Source organism: Bombina bombina, chromosome 2, assembly GCF_027579735.1.
Source record: "Bombina bombina isolate aBomBom1 chromosome 2, aBomBom1.pri, whole genome shotgun sequence".
NCBI classification, from domain to species: Eukaryota; Metazoa; Chordata; class Amphibia; order Anura; family Bombinatoridae; genus Bombina; species Bombina bombina.
This window is the reverse complement of record NC_069500.1, coordinates 946,084,332-946,102,586: the sequence shown is the minus strand read 5'-3', so window position 1 is coordinate 946,102,586 and position 18,255 is coordinate 946,084,332. Positions and strand designations below refer to the sequence as shown.

Sequence of the window (18,255 nt, the reverse complement as noted above, 5' to 3'; positions counted from 1 at the left end):
AGTCACTTGTGTATTAAAGAGGAGTCCTGTGAGGATAAGGATTCTCCCCTCCAGGTCTTCAAATTTATTAGTAAGTTGAAAATGGGTGTTTTTATGGAACAATATACCTACTCCTGATACCTTCTTAAGAGGGTGGGAGTTAAAAAAAACCCTACAGGGTATTCTGGGGATGAAAATCCTGGGGGGTCTTTCCCTAAAAAATGGGTCTCTTAGACAAAGACAATATCCCCTCCAAGTTTCCTAAAGTGGTTTAAGGCAATTGACCTCTTAGTGGGTGAATTAAGACCCCTACAGTTTTGTGATAAGAATTTAAGTTGATTTAAAGACATATTTAATATAGGTAGATAGTGTAGTGCTGTGGAAGCAACTGAAACAGAGTGAGAGGTACCTTATAAAGAAGCAGAGCAGTCCCGTCGACAAGATGGAAGTGGTCAGAGGCATCATGTGAAAGCTCATGGGTTACATCGTGAGTCATGGTGTTCTTCTGAACCCTAACAATGATTTTACTCTTTATGTATTCTTGGCAGACCCAAAATGATTGATATAAGTGAACTTCTGTATCTGTGGTGACAAAACTTGTTATTGTATATGCAGTAACAAACATAGTAATCAAAACATTGAATAACAAAAAACACAAAACAAGGAACAAACTTTGAGCCAGGTTACGCAACATCCTGACTATATGGGGAAAATGAACATGAAACCAAACACAGTTTAGCTAGGGAGTGCTTGAAACAGTTTAACAATATGTGGTATAGCCTGTATCTTTTCATTGACCCTAGTGTATACTATATTTCTTCATATAGTAGTTCCTCAAACTCCCTGATGGATCAAGTAGAGAGTATATACCCAAAAGATCAGTCTGTAAAGTATGTAGCAAGTTTAAACTATAAATAGCAATTACCTCAGTGTATACTGTGATATTATATCGTATTTATTTAAAAGTTCATCTCACAGAGTCCTAGAGAGAGGTTCTCCGATAAGGTGCTTGTTCTCCTTCAAGTGTCCGTCATGGCAGGGGAAGAAGGTGCGGGTGGGATTCGCTGTCTCTTTCTGTTGACCTTCTGCCATTGTGAGCGTTGAGGCTGAGGCGGATGAGATTTATCCATAGGTGGTGGATTCTTGTCGCTGCAACTTGGCATGGTAGGAGTTGGTATGCGTAGAGCTCTGCAGAACTCCTCCAAGTCTCCTGGTCCTTTATATGTGATTATTTTGTTATCTTTATTGACTCTGATACTAAATGGGTAACCCCACCAGTATTGAATAGCACAATCACGCAAATGTTATGTTAGGTATTTTGCCTCTCTTCTGTTGGCAAGGGTTACAGGGCTCAAGTCCGCATATATCTGAATTTGCTTTCCTTCTAAAGTAATTGGGGAGATTTTTCTAGCTGCTTGTGCTACAATTTCTTTATCTTGGTACTTGTAAAACTTTAAGACAATGTCTCTGGGGGGTTCCAAATCTTTTGGTTTAGGCTTCAAGGCCCTGTGGGCCCTATCTAGTTGGTAAGGTAAGGAGGTGGAGTCGTTTGTCAGGAACTTGAACAAATTTTGCAGGTATTGAGGTATAAGCTCTCCTGTGATATTCTCTGGCACTCCTCTGACTCGCAGGTTTTGTCTCCTTCCTCTATTATCCAAATCTTCAAGCTGGCTCTTAAGTTGTTGTATTTGAATGTCTTGAATGGAGACATCGGGAATGTTCATCTATAATGTTGTTAGTATCATTGGCCTGCTCTTCTAAGTATTCCATTCTTTCGCCTAGCTCTGCTATGTCTTTTTTTTACTTCTGCAAGCCCTTCCTTTAGTATTTTTCCTACATGCTGAATTAATGCATTGAAGTCTTCCTTAGTTGGTAAGGAATTGATATAAGCTTTAGTAAGTGGAGCGCTGTGGTCATCTGAATTTTCAGCAGGGTTCACACTTATAGTGGGTTCATCTTGTTCAGATTCTGTCCCTTGGCCTTGTGATGGGCTTAATGCCTTAAAATAAGTATTAAGTTTGGCCACCGTGTTGGAGGGTGCTTCAGGCATTTTATCTCCTTTTAATTGTCTTCTGGCATCCATGTGGGATGGCGTCTGAAGCGTTAATGTATGGTATAAAGGTTATCTTTGCTTAGCAGGTTTGATGTCTGTGATGGGCTTAATGCCTTAAAATAAGTATTAAGTTTGGCCACCGTGTTGGAGGGTGCTTCAGGCATTTTATCTCCTTTTAATTGTCTTCTGGCATCCATGTGGGATGGCGTCTGAAGCGTTAATGTATGGTATAAAGGTTATCTTTGCTTAGCAGGTTTGATGTCTGTAACGTGTTAACCAGATAAGTAGTGTCGATAGGTGTAGCACTTCACATGAGGTTATTAGCTGTTTTGGCCCTTTGGCCCTGCTGTGTTTGAAGCTCATTAGAAAGGCTTATAAATCGTGGGTCTTGTTGTCTATTACCAGTTTTGAGGCTAGTAAATGTTATTATCAGATAGCTGTAGCCTGATGCCTTAGTTTTGGCAGTTATGTGTAGGCGACTAGGCTCCTTTGTAATATGTGCGCAATATGCGCGCTTTTTAATGAGGTCTGCTGAAGCCGTTTGTTTAATGCTGCTTATTTTGTTTCCCAGCGTCTTATTGTGTTGTGTCGTGCCCGGTGCGGTAGGTGTTTAATTACCTCGTTGAAGGTCTCAGATGTGGAGATCCGCCCGTTAGTCGCTGTTTTGAGGGCCAGTCCGGCTGATGCCGGAGCTTCCCAGTGATTTCTGTGGGCTTGTTCTTAGGGCCGACACTGAGTCCCAAATGGTGCTTAGTCCAGGCTTCCAGCAGACGTGCTGAATATAGGAGCTAGTTTAAGTATGTTTCTCTCAGTCTGACATACTTTAAAGGTGCTCCCTAGCTTCACTTAACACGGAGCTCTGTTTAGTTGCGACCGTCCATGTCGGCAGTCGACTCCGCCCCCCCTATTGTTATTATTTTATTGTTGCAAGGTCGACCTTAAGTTTCTATTTTATTAAATGTTTATGTATTTTAAATGAAAATATATTTTTTATGGTCAATATATTAGTTACATGAATTGTTGTTCCCTAATTATTGTTTCCCCATATAATTTATTTAAGATTTTATATAGAAATTACATTGGTGCTTAGCTAGGATTGTTAGGATTGTACTAGTGATTGGCATTTGTGGTTAATCTTCTGCATTTGCCAACTGATACATCTATCAGTTCTTTTAGCGTATCTGCACTTTATATTGTTAAACTATCCAATACAGTTATACTTTAGCCTTTTGAGCGCTCCTTTTGTTAATTTGTATTTTTAATACATAAAGTTTATACCATACTCCAGAGAGATTAAGCCTTTCAAGTATAAAGAAGGGGAAAAGAAATAAACAGCAACAAGGAAAGAAATTCAGCAACAAGAAATAAAGTTTCTCTACCTTACTCCAGAGAGGAGAAGTTTGTCTGAAATACCAACACATTTCTACTCCAGGGATATCAAGATTTCCACCTGCCAAAAGTTTCTGCATACCAGCTGGAAACATCTTTACCACAGATAGAGATTACATCACCTCCACACTTCCAACATACCTCACATGTTTGAGGTCAAACAAGGTGAGCATATTTAAATCTCACTTTTAGTTTTTGATTGCCCAGTACTTACATACTGCACCATAATTTGGTTTGGTTTTGTTTTTCTCCATTCTATGTGTGCTGAACTCTGAAACTCAACTCTCTCTCTCTCTCTCTCTCTCTCTCTCTCTCTCTCTCTCTCTCTCTCTCTCTCTCTCTCTATATATATATATATATATATATATATATATACACACATATATCTACACACATACAAATATATATTTGAGCTTTTCCCAGTCCATCACCTTACCATATCACTTTAAATCACTGTTAAAACTTTTTTTTTTTAAATAATAAACCTTTATTTTGCATTTAATATTTATAAATATGAGGAAAATACATTATACATGTGTTTTGTTATACATATGTTCATGTGTTAACATTTTCCAGCGCTATTTTGTGTTGCGCTCGAGTGTCGGCCATGTTAAGATTCTCTGGTAAACTTTTTTTTACCATCCACTTGTAGTACCAAATTGTGCTCTATTCTTAGTGTAGGGTTGTGCTAAGGATAATCCACCCTTGTCTATCAGTTGAGCTAGACTTGTATTCTAGCCCTTTGATATTACTTTGTACCCTTTTCCTAACTAATGCATTTTGCCTACTCTCTTACTGCTGTAGAATGCTCTGTATTCCTAATTGTCACAGCTTTCCTTCAGACCTACAGCCTGACAAATTATACTTATCCAGAGTGAGACTTTTATCCATAGAAAAATGCTTGTTACTTTAATGTCTCACAGGTAGAAGCTAATTGTAAGGTAATTACATTGCCCTATTTTTTTCAGGTGTGTGAACATTAAAAAAAAAAAATAAACATCACTTAGCGCTGCCTATTTTGCTCAAAAGTAAAAATAATGAATAAATGCTAAAATATGTTACAAAGTAGTTGTATCTTAAATGGGGTGCCACAAATAAGAAAATATATAATGATCTATGTTCAATATAAATACTGTTACAGAGGAATCAAAGGTCCTTATAAATATACAATTAGAGCACTGTTCTTAATATAAAGGAACCTGAAAGATGCAGTGCTCTTTTACTAGGAATAAATATTTCCACAGATAGTTAGCTCCACGATCCAGTGTCTTTGCAGCTCCTTGTGTTGGAAGATCCAATCACCATCCAATGGAAATGCGCTAAAACAGAAAAAGATAAGACAAGCGCAACACGGATCTAAGCCCAGTTTTTAACAAATTTCTATTATAAGCCCCAAACGCATATAAGGCTACTCACTAACTGTAAATTAAAAACATGCAAATCAACATCAAAGCAAATCCATAGGCAGGAATGGGTACAGGATAATTACACCAACAGCTCCTTTAAGACCCGGATAGTATTTGAGTCCTGAGTGCCCTGTGATGCTCAAACACCTCAGACTTAATATCAGGTGTGTGACCAGCGGAGGGATTTCCCAGAGCTTAAACAGCCTAGTCCGGTTTCCTTCTCACTGCATATAAGCGGGCACCTTGGAAGCCGGTTATATCTGGGGTTGCCACCTCGGCCATGTTTTCCTGGACACTTAGCTGTTATACATGCTGCAGGGTGTGCAGAGAGGAACATGAATAGGGTTAATCAGTGTAATAATTTGTGTGCTGTTCAAGGTTGAAATTCATGTTCCACTACTTGCACACCCTGCATCATGAATAACTCATAAGTGTCCAGGAACACATGGCTGAGGTGACAACCCTAGTTATATCAGAGGACTGTCTTTTCCTGCAAACTCTGGACTCAAGTACTATCCGGGTCATAAAGGAGCGGTTGGTGTAATTATCCTGTACCCATTCCTACCTATGGATTTACTTTGATGCTGATGTGCATGTGTTTAACTTACAGCTTGTTAGTAGCCTTATATGCGTTTGGGCTTATAATAAACAAAAATTATAATCTGCGCTTAGATCTATGTTGCGCTTGTCTTATCTTTTCTGTTTTTGTGTAAACATTCAACTTCCAGAGCAGTGAAGTTGAATATTTATTTATTTTTGGGGGGTTTTCCTTCGATAACTATATGAAAATTATTTTTGTGATTAAATGTTTTACAGATGAAGTATCACACAGAATATTAAGTGAAATGCAAGACTTGATTTAACCAGTTAAATATAAATATAACCATATATATATCATAAACACTTGAAATTGTTGCTGTTATTACTATTTATTATTACCAATATATAAAGAAATACATTATTCTAACCTTGATTTAGGGTGATCTCATTTTAACACACTATTGATTTTCTAATACACATTTTTCTTTACTTAGGAAACCTTAATTTCCCTTACCTAAGTGATTACTACCCAGGACACTGTAAATGCACTTATTGACGTGATTATATCTTAAAGATCTAAATTGATTCCTGAATGTAAATTAACAAAAATTAAATACAAAATATGCATTCATTCCTGTAGCATTGACTACAATGATTGTTTAATTAAGCAAAAAGGAACTGAAGAATTCGTACACCGCAGGAGCCAAGTTCAAATGATGGAAAAAGGAAAGCGATTACATTTTAAGGTATTTGTGAGTCTAGAAGCTACTGAGCAGTAATTACATTGTAATTAGATGCACACCACACTGTAATTGAATCATAAACTCAGGCTAAGGCACTTAAAAAGGAAATGTTTGTTAATGTCTGGTAATGCTAAAAAAAATCTCCATTTACTAAATTATTTAAGGGGACCCAAAAACATTTTAGTTGCAATAAACATATAAAATTGGACAACTTTTGAATGCAAAAATAAATAATAAATTAATAATAATAAAAACAATAAATAATAAAATAACATTAGATTTTTTCATGTATTTCTTGGTGTTTGCCGTGTGCCTCCTTACACCTTGTGCGTGTGGTGTACTCCAGTCCCATTGATTAGCTAATGCAAAGTGTTTATATGCTTTGTTTTTGGTATTTTCTACTCCAGACGTCATTTAAAGAAATGGTGCATATATGTTTTTATTTGTTTCATCTTACAGATTTTTATTTTATTATCCATTATATTTTCTGTTTTTGTGATATATGTTTTGGTTTTTAAAGGGATGTTAACCCCTTCACTACCGGAACTTTTAGAAAAGAACTTGCCCAAAATACCTGAGCATTTTTAGCATTTTTGCAGTCACTCTATTTTAACATAAATAGAATCTTGTTTTTATTTTAAATGTTTTATTTACTTGTCAAAACTATATATATTTTTTAAAGTAGACAACCCAAGGTATTGATCTAGGCACATTTTTGTATATTACATGCCACCACTTTACCGCCAAATGCAATCAAATAAAAAAAATTGTTAAGTTGTTCACAAACTTTGGGTTTCTCACTGAAATTATTTACATACTGCTTGTGCAATTATGGCACAAATATTGTTAAACGCTTCTCTGGGATCCCCTTTGTTCAGAAATAGCAGATATATATGGCTTTGCCATTGCTTTTTGGTAATTAGAAGGCCGCTAATTGCAGCTGCTCACCACACTTCCATTATTCCCAGGCAGTAAAGGGGTTAAACAGGTAGCTTGCAAGGTTAATTTTAGTTTTGGTGTAGAGATTACCCTTTCACCTGACACTTTCCACCCCCTGATCCCTACCTGATCCCTCCCCAACCAGTTCTCTTCCCATACATTATTATGTTATTACAACTGATACCTTTGGTTGTGAATCAACATTAGCACAGTAAAGTACAATATGTAGTAATAATTATAATCTTTATTAAACAGTGAGAAAATATACTATACAGGTAAATTACATTTTTTACATTTACTGTAGAGTCCTAACAATTATTTACTAAGCATACATAATACATGCTATTTAAGTGTGCTTAAGGATATGCTTATTCACAAAATATATAATTTGCAATAGTTTATATTTACTGTATTTGTAGTATAACAACTTTAATTAGTAATGTGTTTGAAGAAAATAGAATTTCACTGTACTGTTGTAATGTATTATCTTTTAGATGAACAGTATATGGCCACATTTTCATGGCAACAAGAAGGAATATCAAATGATAAAAGAATACATTGAGATTAAAAGTCATAAAAAACTTTGTAGACACATTTCTGTTGGAATAGATTTCATACAGTGAGGGACTCCTAAACATTATGTCTAATTATTATTTGGAACTTATAGAAGTGTTGCATCTTCAAATAGGTAAAATAGGAACTTATAGAAGTGCTGCATCTTCAAATAGGTTAAAACTCTCTTAAAGGGACATTAAACCCAAAATTTATCTTTCATGATTCAGATAGAGGATACAATTTTAAACAACATTCCAATTTACTTTGATTATCTGATTTGCTTCATTCTTTTGATATCCTTTTTTTAAGAAATAGCAATGCACACAGATGAGCCAATCACACGAGGCATCTATGTGCAGCCACCAATCCACAGCTAATTAGCCTATCTATATATGCTTTTCAGCAAAGGATATCAAGAGAATGAAGCAAATTAGATAATAGAAGTATATTAGAAAGTTGTTTAAAATTGCATGCTCTTTCTAAAGCATGAAAGAAAACATATGGGGTTCATATTTTGAAGAATGATAAAGTTTGTGAGTCTTTCTGGTGTAATCTGAACCAGCAGTTTGTTGGCTATCATAGTTCTGATGAAGAGGAAATGGTGCGCACTTTAATATATGAAAATACCACATCATGCACATACTAGATGGCTATGGGCTTGCTGAAAAAACTTTTGGGCAAGACGAGATATTCCACAAAACCCTTTTTGGACATTATAAACATGGTAAAATTAACAGCTTGCAAGGTAAAATCTGCCTTTATAAAACTCTTACATTAACCTCACAGTACTGACTGGACCTCTTAGATCATCTCACTAGAGCGGAAAGATTAAGATCATTCGGCCCTATATCATATGCTACAGGGTTTATGGGCTTTTATAATGTGTTGTCTATATATATATATATATATATATATATATATACAGTCGTATGCAAAAGTTTAGGCACCGCTGACAATTTCCATGATTTTCATTTATAAATAATTGGTTGTTTGGATCAGCAATTTCATTTTGATCTATCAAATAACTGAAGGACACAGTAATATTTCAGTAGTGAAATGAGGTTTATTGGATTAACAGAAAATATGCAATATGCATCAAAACGAAATTAGACAGGTGCATAAATTTGGGCACCCCAATAGAAATATTGCATCAATATTTAGTAGAGCCTCCTTTAGCAGAAATAACAGCCTCTAGACGCTTCCTATAGCCTGTAATAAGTGTCTGGATTAAGGATGAAGGTATTTTGGACCATTCCTCCTGGCAAAACATCTCCAGTTCAGTTAGGTTTGATGGTTGCCGAGCATGGACAGCCCGCTTCAATTCACCCCACAGATTTTCAATGATATTCAGGTATGGGGACATGGATGGCCATTCCATAACATTATACTTGTTCCTCTACATAAATGCCAGAGTAGATTTTGAGCAGTGTTTTGGGTCGTTGTCTTGTTAAAATATCCAGCCTCGGCGTAACTTCAACTTTGTGACTGATTCCTCAACATTATACTCAAGTATCTGCTGATATTGAGTGGAATCCATGCGACCCTCAACTTTAACAAGATTCCCAGTACCGGCACTGGCCACACAGCCCCACAGCATGATGGAACATTCACCAAATTTTACTGTGGGTAGCAAGTGTTTGTCTCGGAACGCTGTGTTCTTTTGCCGCCATGCATAGCGCCCCTTGTTATGAACAAACAACTTTGTTTAATCAGTCCACAGCACCTTCTTCCAAAATGAAACTGGCTTGTCCAAATGTGGGTTTGTGGCGTGTGTGCAGAAAAGGCTTCTTCCGCATCACTCTCCCATACAGCTTCTTCTTGTGCAAAGTGCCTTCCCCTAAACCATAATGTTGAACAATCTTTGTTTTCAGGTCATTTGAGAGTTGTTTTGAGGCCCCCATGTTGCCACTCTTCAGAGGAGAGTCAAAGAGAACAACAAATTGCAATTGTCCACCTTAAATACCTTTTCTCATGATTGAATGCACCTGTCTATGAAGTTCAAGGCTTAATGGGCTCACCAAATCAATTGTGTTTTCCAATTAATCAGTGCTAGGTAGTTACATGTATTCAAATCAACAAAATGACAAGGGTGCCCAAATTTATGCACCTGTCTAATTTCATTTTGATGCATATTGCACATTTCCTGTTAATCCAATAAACCTAATTTCACTACTGGAATATTACTGTGTCCTTCAGTTATTTGATAGCTCAAAATGAAATTGCTGATCCAAACACCCAATTATTTATAAATGAAAATCATGGAAATTGTAAGGGATGCCTAAGCTTTTGCATATGACTGTATATATATATATATATGCATAATTATTAGGCAACTTAACAAAAAACAAATATATACCCATTTCAATTATTTATTTTTACCAGTGAAACCAATATAACATCTCAACATTCACAAATATACATTTCTGACATTCAAAAACAAAACAAAAACAAATCAGTGACCAATATAGCCACCTTTCTTTGCAAGGACACTCAAAAGCCTGCCATCCATGGATTCTGTCAGTGTTTTGATCTGTTCACCATCAACATTGCGTGCAGCAGCAACCACAGCCTCCCAGACACTGTTCAGAGAGGTGTACTGTTTTCCCTCCTTGTAAATCTCACATTTGATGATGGACCACAGGTTCTCAATGGGGTTCAGATCAGGTGAACAAGGAGGCCATGTCATTAGATTTTCTTCTTTTATACCCTTTCTTGCCAGCCACGCTGTGGAGTACTTGGACGCGTGTGATGGAGCATTGTCCTGCATGAAAATCATGTTTTTCTTGAAGGATGCAGAATTCTTCCTGTACCACTGCTTGAAGAAGGTGTCTTCCAGAAACTGGCAGTAGGACTGGGAGTTGAGCTTGACTCCATCCTCAACCAGAAAAGACCCCACAAGCTCATCTTTGATGATACCAGCCCAAACCAGTACTCCACCTCCACCTTGCTGGCGTCTGAGTCGGACTGGAGCTCTCTGCCCTTTACCAATCCAGCCACGGGCCCATCCATCTGGCCCATCAAGACTCACTCTCATTTCATCAGTCCATAAAACCTTAGAAAAATCAGTCTTGAGATATTTCTTGGCCCAGTCTTGACGTTTCAGCTTGTGTGTCTTGTTCAGTGGTGGTCATCTTTCAGCCTTTCTTACCTTGGCCATGTCTCTGAGTATTGCACGTGCTTTTGGGCACTCCAGTGATGTTGCAGCTCTGAAATATGGCCAAACTGGTGGCAAGTGGCATCTTGGCAGCTGCACGCTTGACTTTTCTCAGTTCATGGGCAGTTATTTTGCGCCTTGGTTTTTCCACACGCTTCTTGCGACCCTGTTGACTATTTTGAATGAAACGCTTGATTGTTCGATGATCACGCTTCAGAAGCTTTGCAATTTTAAGAGTGCTGCATCCCTCTGCAAGATATCTCACTATTTTTTACTTTTCTGAGCCTGTCAAGTCCTTCTTTTGACCCATTTTGCCAAAGGAAAGGAAGTTGCCTAATAATTATGCACACCTGATATAGGGTGTTGATGTCATTAGACCACACCCCTTCTCATTACAGAGATGCACATCACCTAATATGCTTAATTGGTAGTAGGCTTTCAAGCCTATACAGCTTGGAGTAAGACAACATGCATAAAGAGGATGATGTGGTCAAATTACTCATTTGCCTAATAATTCTGCACTCCCTGTATATAGTCCTGAACAAAGGATGCACTCTCAGGATTTTCAATCAAATGTGTCAGGTTTATTGGATGACGTTTCAGAGATAAATCATCCCTTTCATCAGATCTGATTAAAGAGATGATTTCCAATAATACTGACACTTTTGATTGAATATCCTGAGAGTGTATCCTTTGTTCAGGACTATTCTATGCTGGTCTGCACCCAGGTGGTTGATCTTGGAGGGAGTATTCATTTATTTCTGCTATATTATATATATATATATATATATATATATAGTGTGGATCGTTGGTGGTTGCGAGCCATTGCAGGGAGGCGGGTGGCGGCCCATCGCTAGTGCATGTTTCTGGATCCTGTTCCTGTAGAGGGGTTGAGGGGGAAGACTTAGAGAGCTGTTGGGGGATCAGGGAGGTTGGGGGTAATGGGGGATCCTACACTCAAAATCTATTTAAAAAAAAATCCTTGAAAAAAAACCCACCTTTATTTTTATACTGGCAGACTTTCTGCCAATACTTAAGATGGCAGTGACAATTGTGAGGTGGGGGAGGGAAGAGAGCTGTTTGAAGGGGGTCAGGGAGGGATCAGAGGGTGGGATGTATCAGGTGGGAGGCTGATCTCTACATTAAAGCTAAAATTAACCCTACAAGCTACCTAATTAAACCCTTAACTGCTGGGCATAATACAAGTGTGGTGCGCAGGGGCATTTAGCGGCCTTCTAATTACCAAAAAGTAATGCCAAAGCCAGAAATGTCTACTATTTCTGAACAAAGGGGATCCCAGAGAAGCATTTACAACGATTTGTCCCATAACTGCACAAGCTGTTTGTAAATAAGTTCAGTGAGAAACTTAAAGTTTGTGAAAAATTTTGTGAAAAAATTTACAATTTTTTTTATTTGATCGCATTTTTCGGTGAAATCGTGGCATGAAATATACCAAAAGTGGCCTAGATCAATACTTTGGGTTGATTACTAAAAAAAATATATACATGGGAAGGGTTATTCTGGGATTCCTAACAGATATAAGTATTACAATGTAACTATCGCTAATTTTGAAAAAAAAAAAATGGTTTGGAAATAGCAAAGTGCTACTTGCACTTATTGCCCTATATAAAATGTAGAAACTATTTAGCATTGGTGTTTTTGGTTGTTGTAGATGTGTAACAGATTTTGGGGGTCAAAGTTACAAAAAGTGTGTTTTTTCAATTTTTTTCATCATATTTTATCATTTCTTTATTGTAAATTATATGATATGATAAAAATAATGGTATCTTTAGAATGTCCATTTAATGGCGAAACAAATGGTATATAATATGTGTGGGTACAGTAAATGAGTAAGAGGAAAATTACAACTAAATACAAACACCGCAGAAATGTAAAAATAGCCCTGGTCCTTAAAGGGACATTAAACACTAAATACATGCTAGATAGAATGATACATTCAAAGAAAAGATTAGTCCATGACTAACATGTAGATGTATTTTTTAAAGTTTCATTAGTTGTTTAAAAAGTGACAAAAAAAGTGTAAAGTTTTAGTGTCTATAAAACACTGGGAGCTGCCATGTTGTAACTTGTGTTACCTTCTCTGCAGTGGCCAATTAGGGATAGTTATACATAGGCAATTAGAGTGTGCAGCCAATGGTTGTGCTGGATTTAACAGTGTTCTGCACTTCCATTTCTAACAGGAACTGAAAAGCTCACAATTTCAGAATGGAATTACAGGCAAAGAGGACAAAATAAATAATGAAAGTATATTGCAGAGTTGTTTTTATATATACAGTTTATCATTTTATATTACCATCTCAAAGTGTTTAAGGGTAAGAAAATTGAAAAATGGTCTGGTCACTAAGGGGTTAAATACATATGTATGTGACTATTTAAATAACCCACTGGCATTGATATTATTTAGTGTGTATGTAAGATGGTGACTGGAGACTTACTATTGAATTTGCTATTGTTCTCTTACAGCACCAGACAAATCAAAGTATGCAATTGGGAATGTATCCAGAAGAGGGCAGAACAGTAGTAGCTTGCTGAGTATTTGAATAAATGTGTTGCTATATTTGACTACTGGAGAATTATTTAATCACAATCGGTGGTAGTATAGGCACCATGAGAAAGGCTAAATTAGAGGTTGAAATGTGTTATTACTTAGTGTATTCTTAAATATATAATTTATTTATATGTATATTTATATTCACATATAGGTAAATACTGCACTATTTCATAACTAGAAGAGATTGTAATTTTAAGCCACTTTTAAATTAATTTCTATTATCAAATGTATTTGTGTTGAAAATAATATGTACATATGCTCACCAGCGCAATGTTCTACTGAAAACTTTCTGGTGATTGGTGGCTACATACATTTGTCTCTTGTCATTGACTCACCAGATATGTTTACTTAGGAACCAGTAGTGGATTGCAGCTTGGAAACTGGCATTAAACAATGTACTTACTCATTTTGGAAAGGTTAAACACATAGAGCTATGGAAGCAACAGTGAAATAATAAAGTGCTCTAACATATTAAAGATTTTTTTTGTACTTTTTAATGTCCCTTTAAGTGATGAATATGTTGAACCTGTGTTTGTAAATATATTAATCTTAATAAAATTGCTGAGTATTGTAAATATATAGTAATATTTTTAAAACAGTTTACTTGCTAAAAAAATTAAAGGGACATGAAACAAAATTTTTTTCTTTTATGATTTAAATAGAGCATGCAATTTTAAACAACTTTCTAATTTACTTCTATTATCTAATTTGCTTAATTCTCTTGGTATCCTTGGCTGAAACACATATCTAGATAGGCTCACTAGCTGCTGCTTGGTGGCTGCACATAGATGCCTCGTGTGATTGGCTCACCCATGTGCATTGCTATTTCTTCAACAATGTATATATAAAGAATAAAGAAAATTAGATAATAGAAGTAAATTGCAATCTTGTTTAAAATTGTAATTTCTATTGGAATTATGAAAAAAAATGGGTTTAATGTCCCTTTAAGTAGTCAAGTTACTAAAAAAAGCTCTAGTTCTTCTGTATCTCATTAGATGGTTTACTATTTTCCTGTTTTCAATCATGAAAGCTATAAAATAATAGCTATATCATTTTATATGGCAGAATCAGTATATTCTGCAAAATGCCAGTATAACACTAACCCAATGCAAAGAAATGCAATACATATAAATACCTTTAATTTGAAGATGATTGTGAAGAATGATAAATGTAATGGATTCTCATGTGCGGTACAATATGTAACCACTAAATGTAGTGACAGGTGGATACTGTGCTGGAATTGACCCTGTTGCTAACCTGAGCCACACTTCTTGACCATAGTTCAGCTCCAGTAAAGCGTCACCTGTGATTACTCTGTCACTGTACATATTGCTGTTAATATTTTCAGACTGGAAAGCGATCTTATCTACACCATCGACCACTAAGTATCCAGAGACCCGTGGACTGTATGACTCTATGGTATACTTAAAAACATACACCCCGAGATAGGGCACATTAAACTTTCCAGTCCTAGGAGTGTATGAAGATCCATAGTTTACGTATAAATTATTAAACTTGATGGGTCCAGGAGCTGTCATCCCGTAGGTGTGGGAAACATAAAAAGCCACGAGTGGTGCATAGCGGTAAGATCCTTTCGAGAAATCTACAAAGAAACACAACAATATTTACACTTACGTTCATATAAAATATAAGTACATTTTGTATACTAAATAAATGGCAAAGTAAAATTGTTAATACATTTTGGTTATTATAAAATAATAACGTAGTCCTCAAGGTATATAAAGAATTATCACAGTTTCCACAGATAAAGGGGCCAATTTACCAGCCCCCGTACTGGCCTCAATGCCTCTGTTTCCTCGTGAACCGTCAGGCTCGCCGGAAACAGGAATTAAGAAGCAGTGGTCTTAAGACCACTGCTCCTTAACTCGTTCGCCTGCTCTGAGGCGGTGAACATCAAGCCGTCTGATCTCAGGTTGATTGACACCCCCTGCTAGCGAATCTGCAGTGGGCGGCATTGCACAAGCAGTTCACCAGAACTGCCTGTGCAATTTTAAATGCCGACAATGTATGCTGACGGCATTCAGCGATGTCGGGCGGATATGATTGCTTCAGCGGATCATGTCCGTCCGACAGTTAGTAAATCGGCCCCATAAACTTTATTTCCTATGGAAGGGATATAACATTTCCAGATACCAAATATGGAGTTCACTACAATCTTGAGTTTTTTTTGTTGCAAATAAAGTCTGCCTGTATTGTCAGTGTGTTTTTCCAGTGATAACAATCACAAAATGCTTCTGATGATAATTCCCCTCAAGAACTAAATTGCTAGTTCACAAAAAGTTAAATTTATCAAACTTCATTTGAAGCTTCTGAGATTTTGATTGAGGTGGTGAACATAAATCCTCCCAAACAAGTGAGTTTGGGGTGATTGACAATCCCTAATCATACTCGATTAGTTGCACTAGAGAAGGGGGCGGGATACCACAAGAGTGCAATTATACAACATTTCTTCAAACAATGCTACATTAAACTTGCATGATTCACATAGAACATGTCATTTTAAGACACCAACGGCTAGATTTAGAGTTCTGAGGCCAAAGGGGTGCGTTAGATACGCGTGCTTCCCCCCCCCCCCCCGCACCTTTTAAATACTGCTGGTATTTAGAGTTCACAGAATGGCTGCGTTAGGCTCCAAAAAGGGAGCGTACAGCAATATTTACCGCCAATGCAACTCTAGATACCAGCGTTGCTTACGGACGCGGCCAGCTTCAAAAACGTGCTCGTGCACGATTCCCCCATAGAAAACAATGGGGCTGTTTGAGCTGAAAAAAAGCCTAACACCTGCAAAAAAGCAGCGTTCAGCTCCTAACGCAGCCCCATTGTTTGCTATGCGGAAACACTTCCTAAGTCTGCACCTAACACCCTAACATGAACCCCGAGTCTAAACACCCCTAACCTTACACTTATTAACCCCTAATCTGCCGCCCCCGCTATTGCTGACCCCTGCATATTATTATTAACCCCTAATCTGCCGCTCCGTACACCACGGCAAGCTACATTATAGCTATGTACCCCTAATCTGCTGCCCCTAACACCGCCGACCCCTATATTATATTTATTAACCCCTAATCTGCCCCCCTCAACGTCGCCTCCACCTGCCTACACTTATTAACCCCTAATCTGCCGAGCGGACAGCACCGCTACTATAATAAAGTTATTAACCCCTAATCCGCCTCACTCCCGCCTCAATAACCCTATAATAAATAGTATTAACCCCTAATCTGCCCTCCCTAACATCGCCGACACCTAACTTCAAGTATTAACCCCTAATCTGCCGATCGGAGCTCACCGCTACTCTAATACATTTTTTAACCCCTAAAGCTAATTCTAACCCTAACACCCCCTAAGTTAAATATAATTTTATTCTAACAAAATAAATTAACTCTTATTAAATAAATTATTCCTATTTAAATCTAAATACTTACCTGTAAAATAAACCCTAATATAGCTACAATATAAATTATAATTATATTGTAGCTATTTTAGGATTAATATTTATTTTACAGGCAACTTTGTATTTATTTTAACCAGGTACAATAGCTATTAAATAGTTAATAATACAATAATACAAAATTACCTGTAAAATAAATCCTAACCTAAGTTACAATTAAACCTAACACTACACTATCAATAAATAAATTAAATAAACTACCTACAATTATCTACAATTAAACCTAACACTACACTATCAATAAATTAATTAAATACAATACCTACAAATAAATACAATTAAATAAACTAACTAAAGTACAAAAAATAAAAAAGAACTAAGTTACAAAAAATAAAAAAATATTTACAAACATTAGAAAAATATTACAACAATTTTAAACTAATTACACCTACTCTAAGCCCCCCAATAAAATAACAAAGACCCCCAAAATAAAAAATGCCCTACCCTATTCTAAAATTAAAATAGAAAAGCTCTTTTACCTTACCAGCCCTGAAAAGGGCCCTTTGCGGGGCATGCCCCAAAGAATTCAGCTCTTTTTCCTGTAAAAAAAAAACATACAATACCCCCGCCCAACATTACAACCCACCACCCACATACCCCTAATCTAACCCAAACCCCCCTTAAATAAACCTAACACTAAGCCCCTGAAGATCTCCCTACCTTGTCTACACCACACCGGGTCCCGATCTGTCCAGAAGAGCCTCCGATGTCTTGATCCAAGCCCAAGCGGGGGGCTGAAGAGTGACGTCCATCCTCGGGCTGAAGTCTGGATCCAAGCGGCGGCTGAAGAAATCCATCATCAGGCTGAAGTCTTGATCCAAGCGGGCGCTGAAGAAGTCCATAATCGGGATGAAGTCTTCTATGAAGCAGCATCTTCAATCTTCTTTCTTCCGGAGCCATCATCTTCCAGCCGACGCGGAACATCCTCTTCTACCGACGCCTACTCGCCGAATGACGGTTCCTTTAAATGACGTCATCCAAGATGGCGTCCGTCGAATTCCGATTGGCTGATAGGATTCTATCAGCCAATCGGAATTAAGGTAGGAAAATTCTGATTGGCTGATGGAATCAGCCAATCAGATTGAGCTTGCATTCTATTGGCTGATCGGAACAGCCAATAGAATGCGAGCTCAATCTGATTGGCTGATCGGATCAGCCAATCGGATTGAACTTGAATCTGATTGGCTGATTCCATCAGCCAATCAGAATATTCCTACCTTAATTCCGATTGGCTGATAGAATCCTATCAGCCAATCGGAATTCGAGGGACGCCATCTTGGATGATGTCATTTAAAGGAACCGTCATTCGGCGAGTAGGCGTCGCTTGAAGAGGTTGGAGCCGCGTCGGCTGGGAAGAAGATGGCTCCGCGCCTGAAGAAAGAAGATTGAAGATGCCGCTTGATAGAAGACTTCATCCCGATGATGGACTTCCGACTTCAGCCCGATGATGGAG

At 37.3% G+C, this 18,255-nt stretch overlaps 1 protein-coding gene across 1 annotated transcript in view; it reads right to left on the bottom strand.

Moving 5' to 3' along the window:
• Positions 1–14,278: 14,278 nt before the first annotated feature.
• MMRN1 (multimerin 1) overlaps positions 14,279–18,255 on the bottom strand; it is a 101,914-nt gene continuing 97,937 nt past the window's right edge. The window contains exon 7 of the mRNA XM_053700789.1: positions 14,279–14,933. Coding sequence (XP_053556764.1) covers positions 14,512–14,933 — 422 coding nt within the window. The 3' untranslated portion in view covers positions 14,279–14,511. The remainder of the gene's footprint in view (positions 14,934–18,255) is intronic.